General features: G+C 41.3%; 1 protein-coding gene across 2 annotated transcripts; it reads left to right on the top strand.

The window, feature by feature from the left end:
• Positions 1-226: 226 nt before the first annotated feature.
• Positions 227-6,079, top strand: LOC145479381 (trypsin-3-like). Of its 2 annotated transcripts, none has more exons than XM_081457733.1 (7): positions 227-351; positions 936-1,064; positions 1,752-1,990; positions 2,613-2,739; positions 4,065-4,260; positions 4,423-4,572; positions 5,428-6,079. In XM_081457733.1, the coding sequence occupies exons 1-7, from the start codon at positions 279-281 to the stop codon at positions 5,819-5,821; spliced, it is 1,308 nt and encodes a 435-aa protein (XP_081313859.1). In that variant the 5' UTR covers positions 227-278; the 3' UTR covers positions 5,822-6,079. The 2 variants fall into 2 exon arrangements, with proteins under 2 accessions (XP_081313859.1, XP_081313858.1); XM_081457732.1 differs by having other exon boundaries at positions 2,613-2,754.
• Positions 6,080-7,773: the final 1,694 nt, after the last annotated feature.

The raw sequence follows: 7,773 nt of genomic DNA, 5'->3' as shown, positions 1-7,773 counted from the left end.
ACTGAACGTATATTTTACTTGTTCAGGTTGGGCCAAGACAAATATAACTATAATGTTTTATTGTGAAAACTCATCAGCAGCTCCATGTGTTTAAATATTTCAGTATGTTTTAATTGTTCCATTTTTGTTCTTTTGTTAAGGGCTAATGCAGCTATTGAAAAGCGCAAAAAGGTTGTATTTAAAGGAAGTGCGTGTTCCATTAGGCCACAAATAAGTTGATCGATAACTGAGCATATCAACTTACAATAAAATCGTTAAAAACTCATATAATTCACTGCATGTTCACCAATAAGCTGGTCTTCAAGATGTTGCTGTTTACTGTACTACTTGCGAACCTGGCTTTTGGAGCTGGTAAGTTAAGTATTTCTAAGATTATCCTCTGTCGATATCTCAAAGTGTATTTTACTCAAAAACAGAACATGCTAAAGTACCACCGATATAAAAAAAATGAGACAAAAATGAAAAGAATAACTGACACACGAAGTATTGAAACGCGCTCTTTTCATCTTCTCTTTCCATTTTCTGGCAAAAATTCTTAATTTTGCACTGAATAACATTTTTTAAAGAGCTAGTATACTTCACCATGATTATGAAAAAGCCATGTATCATGATATCAGTTTTATCGCCTAACGGCCAATATTTCAGTTTTGCAGTGAAAGCTGTGAACTGTACAAGCTTAAAGCACATCGCAGCAGTGTGCTTTAAGCTTGTTCAGTTCGCAGGGTGCATCTGCAAACCTGCGAGATCACCGATCCGGTCCTAATTCAGAATTCAGAATTGCCTTCTGTAAATTGCTACAAATTATGATATGTACTTTGAACTCTGAACCTTGTTTCCTTGATTGTTTACAAATATTACTAAAAACATACAGTAAAATAGTTGCTTCGAATCTTGAAACAGAATTGCATCATTAACGTAGCATTTGCTTCTTCAAGGCTATTACTGCAACTTTGACAAACCATGTGGCTCACAAAGAACTGATGACAATTTTGATTGGACCATAAGACGTTCTGCTACCCCTTCGAGTGGAACAGGACCATCTAGAGGCGTCGGGCCGGAAAAAGGTTAAGTCCGCGTCAGAAAGAAGTGTCTTCTGCTTCTGTTAAAGGAGCTGCTTGTGCTGGTGTTTGTATTTAAATAACTACGGGAATCCCAATCAGACCCCATCCCTTCTAAGACGCCACAAAAACCCGTAAGGATTCGTGCATATTGTTGAAATAACTGACAGGAAAATCTTCCCTCTGTTCCAGAATTATTTAAGTCAGTAAGTGATAGTCTCAATATGTGCGGTAGACCTGTATGAATATTTACAAGGGAGAGCAGAGGACCGGGTAGCAAGATTTTAAACGAGTCGCAAAACCGGCAGAGCAATTCTGGATTACTTGAATTTTATCACTCAACAGAAAACGGCACTAACCTTTGCCAATAAATATGGGCGGACGACGCCAACGCACGGGTAGCATTACACCTCAGTAGCATTTTGAAATACCTCCCTCTCCTGCGTGCCGCCCTATACGGGGCCTGTAGTCATCTGTCGTAAAAAGCCCAGGAGAAATGCAAACCACAACTAAATGTGCCCGATAAAACTCTTGTTAAAAATTGTACTGGTCTAAGTTATGAAATTCTTGACCAAACAGAATCTGGCGCCTTATCGTCACACCCCAGCAGGCGGCAGGAGTTAGAAGACTGGGAAGTTTATGAGAAGACCACTAACTGTACGAAACAAAAGGCTTTGATTTGTTCATTTACAGGTTCTTACGCCTACATCGAGGCATCAAGCCCTCGTAGGCCGGGTGATAAAGCCAAACTAGAGATCAGGCCTCCTCTGGGAAATGGTCCGACATGTATCTCGTTCTATTATCACATGAATGGGAATGACATTGGTGAACTGATAGTATATGTGAACGGGCAAGAACGGTTCAGAAAAACTGGTAGGCAAGGTGACACGTGGAGAAAGGCTGACTTAAAAGTTCAAGAAAGAGCTAACGTCGTAAGCAAGCGTGTGGTTTTATAATGTACTGCATTTGTAGGTTGTATACGGTTATGATTTATTACATGGCTAAATCCGTGAGAGGGCAAGATGAACTGAGTCCTGCGCTGTGATTGGCTACCCGAGCGGGCAAGATGGCGCTTTCTTGCCTGCTCGAGATTACTTGCTTCGTCCAACAAGAAAATAGTGTTATTTATCCATAAAATTAACTCTTATTGACCAAGCTTGTTCGGTTAAGATGGCTGGATATTGACCTCGTTCTTTTTTTTTTTTTTTTGCGCCTTTATGGACCTCGACTCTCTCTCGGTCCATGCACACGCAAAAAAGAACTTGGCCAATATCCAGCCATCTTGACCTCACGCTTGGTCAATAACCTATATATCTACAGACCACACTTGAGGGTTCAGAAGAAAACAGGGCTATTCCAAAGTTAATAACTGCAAATTACTTATTTGCAACTAAAATTGCGTCTGCTGCACAATCAAAGAAAACACGCTTTGACAGTGCTTTTTGTAACCAACTACGTTACTTAGCTTTATGAGTGTATCGAGCCCGCTTTGCTTCTAAGCCTCTCATTATGCCATATATCGCTATTTCAGTTACTTCTCCATTATTTTTACAGGTTGGTTTTGAAGGTGTCCGCGGGAAGGGTTGGCAAGGCGACATTGCCATCGACGAGATCAAAATAGTCAACTGTGGGGGAGGTGGAGAAGGAGGAGGAGGAGGAGGAGGAGGTGGTGGAGGAGGTGGTGGTGGTGGAAGTGGTAAGCTGCTGAATGACATCCACAATAAATATCATAGCTAGGTTGAATGTCACACGACTCCACTGAGTTTAATGTGTCACCGTAGAACTCCGAAAGTAAGTCAATTTGAGATGTAGCAGGCAAAAGGGGCCGCTACTTTCGGGTAGCCGTTACTTTCTGATGCTCCGTTTAAATATGTTACTAACTACCCACATAAACAAAGCAGACTGTATAAACCAAAAAGGCCCTAAAGTTGGTGCTGTACGGCGAAAGTGTCAAGGTCGCATTATATCGTGAGACAACTGATTGCACTGTACCATTTGACACTGGTACCAGACAAATACAGCTTATAAATCATAGTATCAAGGAACATCCAATTAAGTTCGAAATCACAAATAACCCTTCAAGTTGTTCAGTCCCGCGCGCAGTCAGGCTGTTCCATCCGTATTACGCTTGAGATCAGATAATTTCTCTTTTAGTGACTTCGGGTGGGCAGTAAATGAAGTATTACGCCAATCAATTCGTCTGTGTAGAGTGAGAAGGAGCGAGAAAAATATATCTTGACCAATACTGTACCGGGTCTAGTCTACTTCGTGTTGACTAAAAGGGTAAATATCCCTGATTGTTGGTTTTATTTTGATTGGTTCTTACTGATGATCTATTGAAGGACAGACGTATCAATGACGTCATCAACATTTTATTTTTGTTTCATTATCATATAAAACAAGTAGATTTCATGTTGCCGTGGGTCTGTTCAGTATTTGATCACGGAGGACCCAAAATGTGGTAAGAACATCAGCGACACACTCGCCTAACGGCTCGTGTGCGCCATTTTTTCTTACCTCATTTTGACGTCGTTTGTGATCTAGTACTGAACAGACGCACGGTACATCTATTCGTTAAATTTTTCAAAGTATCAATTTGAGGTGAGAGGACAAACAAAGTAGCTGTGGTAAATCTTGTCACATGACGGACTCGGAACTATAACGGGAGTTTCAAGAAAGGACTGTTGCATCATAAGGCGGTTTTATGACTGCATTGACGAGCGTTCGGAAGTCTAAAGTTTTACAATTTATTCCATAAAACATTAACTTTCAAACCCTTTTCTAAACAATGACTCCTGACTCACATGGCCATAGCGGAGTTTTTTGCGCTTCTCAAGATATATATAAAACTACATCATGCCATATCAAAACGCTCTAGTTCGACTTCGTGTTCTTGTTCTGTTGTTTCGATCAGATGCTGTTGTTATCTTTATTCAGCCTTGTCGGAGACCGAAAACTTGATCTTTGACCAGTTTAAATGGCCATTTCAATCTTGCATTTTTGTAGGTGGCTGTGGTATTCGTCCTTCCGGCACTAGAATCGTCGGCGGCTCGTCTGCTAGGCATGGAGACTGGCCTTGGCAGGCCATGTTGCGGACCAGTTCCGGGTTCCCATACTGTGGTGGAACACTGGTAGCTCCTCAGTGGGTCGTTACTGCCACTCACTGTGTCCAAGGAAAGTCAGGCGGTTCAGTGTTTGTTAGGTAATACAAGCAGTTTTATTTTACGCTCTGGGGTTTATTTAACAGAAAATGGGTGAATGTGTCTCAAGGTGCGACATGAATATTTGAAATATACTTGTCACCTTTATTGTCTACTGGAAAGGAGTAACTATCAATTTATTCATTTTTTTGTTTCGTTTCAAGGCTTGGAGCCCATATGCGTTCAGAAGATGTTGGTAGTGAACAGGATTTCGTTGCAACCAAAGTCTTCACTCACCCGTCATATCACAGACCTAAAGGTTACAGTCACGACATCGCTCTCTTAAAACTGGAAAAACCCGCTCTTTTTAACAGGTGTACATTTTTGAATCCCGTTCAAAGTCTCAAAATTTTTTCAGCTCTTTTTTCCAGTAGTGTTATGGCTGCATTCGCATCTATCATCAGGTGTGTGTTTTGTTCGCAAACAGTTGTCATATTCTTCAGCCCCGCGGGTTTGGTGTCGCAGACCAGGTATTGAGGCAAGCCAATCTTGACTTGAATAACATAGCACAAGCCATGACGTTAATTTAAAAAGTTTCTAATATTTAGGTTTTACACAAGCTGCGCATTTCCGGCCATTCGGCCAAAAACTCGCGTAAGAAGTTCCGCAACTTGCAGTGGCGAATTGAACATGCAGCGTTTTCCAGAATTTTCCAAATTTGCGGAAATCTCTTCCTGAAATTTCTGTTCCATTTTATTTTTCTCTGAAGTTTAAGGTATTTTCGGTCGAATGGTTTGCATTTCCCAAATTCGTCAATTTTCGAATTTCGGAAACTTTCTAAGGAAATTTCCGTACTCTTTACCTCCATTTGGAAACTTTCCGGAAGTTTTGGTTGAATGGAAAGTGCCTTTCATCACCATCTTTCTAAGATCTCAAGGGGGTAGAGGGGGGTGTGATGCCTCAAGCGCCTTTAGTGCTTGTATGTTTGGATCGCTCGAAACAAAAAGGTTACACTTAAACTTCTATTGCCTATTTTTCAGTAATTACAAGGACACCCTTGTGACCCTCCAGGCTCCTAACCAACTTTCAAGTTGTTGGCTTTCCTTTCAACTGCATGGAAAATTCAGTTCAGCGTCCGCTTTATAGAGATTTTCCAAGACAGAAATTGCCGAAATGGAATTCATTTTGCAATTCATTTATTACTTTATTTTTTCCTCAACTGATCTTAGGTATGTGAACCTCGCTTGTCTTCCACACAACGTGGAGGCGCCTGTAGACGGAGAAACATGCTGGATCACCGGCTGGGGCAGACTGGCTGCAGGAGGCTCGTCTCCAGAGTATCTTCAACAGGTATCCGTGCCAGTAGTGAGTCGCGGGCGCTGCGACAGGGCATATCCAAATAAAATCCACGATTCCATGATCTGCGCCGGCCTGGACCAAGGCGGCATCGATTCTTGTCAGGGGGATAGTGGTGGACCAATGGTGTGCGAAAAGGACGGGAAATTTTATCTGCAAGGCGCCACTAGCTGGGGCTATGGCTGCGCCGAAGCTGGGAAGTTTGGTGTGTACGCCAAAGTGAAATATCTTCTGCCTTGGCTCACCTCTGTAATGTCGAACAATTGATTCATGTCCTAAAGATATAAGTGTCCTGTAGGATAAGAAGTGAATGACACACTAGATATTCTAAGTTGAAGGAATCGTCAATAAAAGTTGGGCATATGTGATTTGTGCTGCAATTGCTTCTTTTTTTTTTTTTTTTTTTGCTTGATGATCTTCCCACGACATATCTGACATCTGGCATCTAACCAAACTCCCTACAACGATTAACCAGACATCTTGCTTCGTTTGTCAGAACTTTGGAGTGTAATAAGTCTCTTTTTAATATGTGTTATCCTTCGTTTCATAAAGCCATGATGTTAATTTTATTTATTCAGTCGTTTTGCTGTCATTTTCCATTATAACTCTAGGGTGCACAGCATGCTTATTCCGATCGGATTTTTCATTTCCAAATGTACTTTTTGCTAGCGATGAATATTTTGATCGAGTAACTGATATGACCAATTTACACAAAATGCCTCATGTCGTCACAGAACGCACGCCGAATGCTACTAAAGGCCACCTCTCTACAACGGCCTCCTCTCTATATCGGCCACTTTTTTGTCCCAACGGACGGCCCATACATTTACTCTTATTTTAACCTCTCTATACAACTGCCACCTCTCCACAACGGCAAAGGCCACTAAAGCACGCCCCAACTACCGAAATAACCTCTCGAAAACGGCCAGTTAATCAACAACTGACGAATGGTGTGTACAAACCCCATTTCTTATTATAAAAAGGCACGACACTTGATCCTTACCGCGCGTCGTTGTTCTCTGTTTCTGTTTGGTTTCTGTTTTATTGACATACATTTTGATTGTTACATACTTATATGCTTCCATGAGCATTTAACCTGCAACGGCCAGCTCTCTTCAACGGCCGCTTTCCTCTGTCCCCAAGGTGGCCTTTGTGAAACCAGTAAATAGCGATATTTTCGGGCTTGTTACCCTAGATTAGGTGCTTAGGTGTAAGAATAGCACTAAACGACCTAAACTTATCCTATTACAAAATCCACGTGGTCAAACTAGTTCAAACAAGAATGATATACGAGCAAAACGCAGTGTCCAATTGCACTGATGAATTCGTATAAAAGCAAAGTTCAACGATTTCTACAGACCTCACGTGAGAGCGCTCTATTTAACAAAACAGTTTAGGACTTAGCAGTGTTAAACACAGCTGCCATGATTCCCTAATGTCGCTTCTCGGAGAAGGAACTTGTCATTTTCAACGTTCAAGATTGTTCGAACAAGTTTAGCTACACTTATCAAACATTGCATGCACGTTCCTCGAGTGTACCCGGTACAGTTACTTTCGCTACGTTTTACTGTCAAGATACATATCCAGGAGATTTTCAGTCCATTTAATACACGAAATAAGTTTTAGTTTCATTTTAACCTTTGGCGTGTGCTTCATGTGACTTTCCCCACACTGTTTCGAGCTTTCGTGGAACTTTTTTCTGTTTTCGTAATCGACTGTTTTAGTCGACTATGCCCGTGTGAACGCAGTGGTCTCTTAATTATCAAATAACAACCAATTTCAATTTCTAGGTTAAACGGCTTCTTATATATAATGGAAACTTGAAAACCAAAATTTATACCTGGGGGTTCTTAATCATCAGGCCCGGGTTGTTCGAAAGGTGGATAACGCTATTCACTCGACATTTTGCTATCCAGCGGATAAGTGTTAACAAAACAAACCACGCTATCCACTGGATAGCGATTTTTCCGGCGGAGAGCGTTACCCAGCCTTTGAACAACTGGGGCCTGGTTCTTATGGGTGAGTGTTTGTTACATAAGAAATAAATTATATAATTAAGTGAACTGATGGGAAAATTGAAGTTAAGCAGTTAAGCAGTTATATTGAAGTTAAGCAGTTGAAGAGAAGACAATAAACATATATCCGTTCCCAACGATAGTGGAACCCACCGCCATTGCAAAATAATCTTAGACCTGTGACGAGTGTATCTGCTTACGATG

This window comes from Orbicella franksi, chromosome 2 (genome assembly GCF_964199315.1).
Source record: "Orbicella franksi chromosome 2, jaOrbFran1.1, whole genome shotgun sequence".
NCBI lineage: Eukaryota > Metazoa > Cnidaria > Anthozoa > Scleractinia > Merulinidae > Orbicella > Orbicella franksi.
The sequence above is the reverse complement of the archived record's forward strand: the minus strand, read 5'-3'. Positions and strand labels throughout refer to the sequence as shown.

Excerpts from the sequence above, each read along its gene's own strand:
- LOC145479381 (XM_081457732.1), top strand. The coding sequence starts at position 279 with ATGTTCACCAATAAGCTGGTCTTCAAGATGTTGCTGTTTACTGTACTA. Across the intron at positions 2,755-4,064 it reads AGGTGGTGGTGGTGGAAGTG|GTGGCTGTGGTATTCGTCCT; the intron begins GTAAGCTGCTGA and ends GCATTTTTGTAG. Across the intron at positions 4,573-5,427 it reads AAACCCGCTCTTTTTAACAG|GTATGTGAACCTCGCTTGTC; the intron begins GTGTACATTTTT and ends AACTGATCTTAG.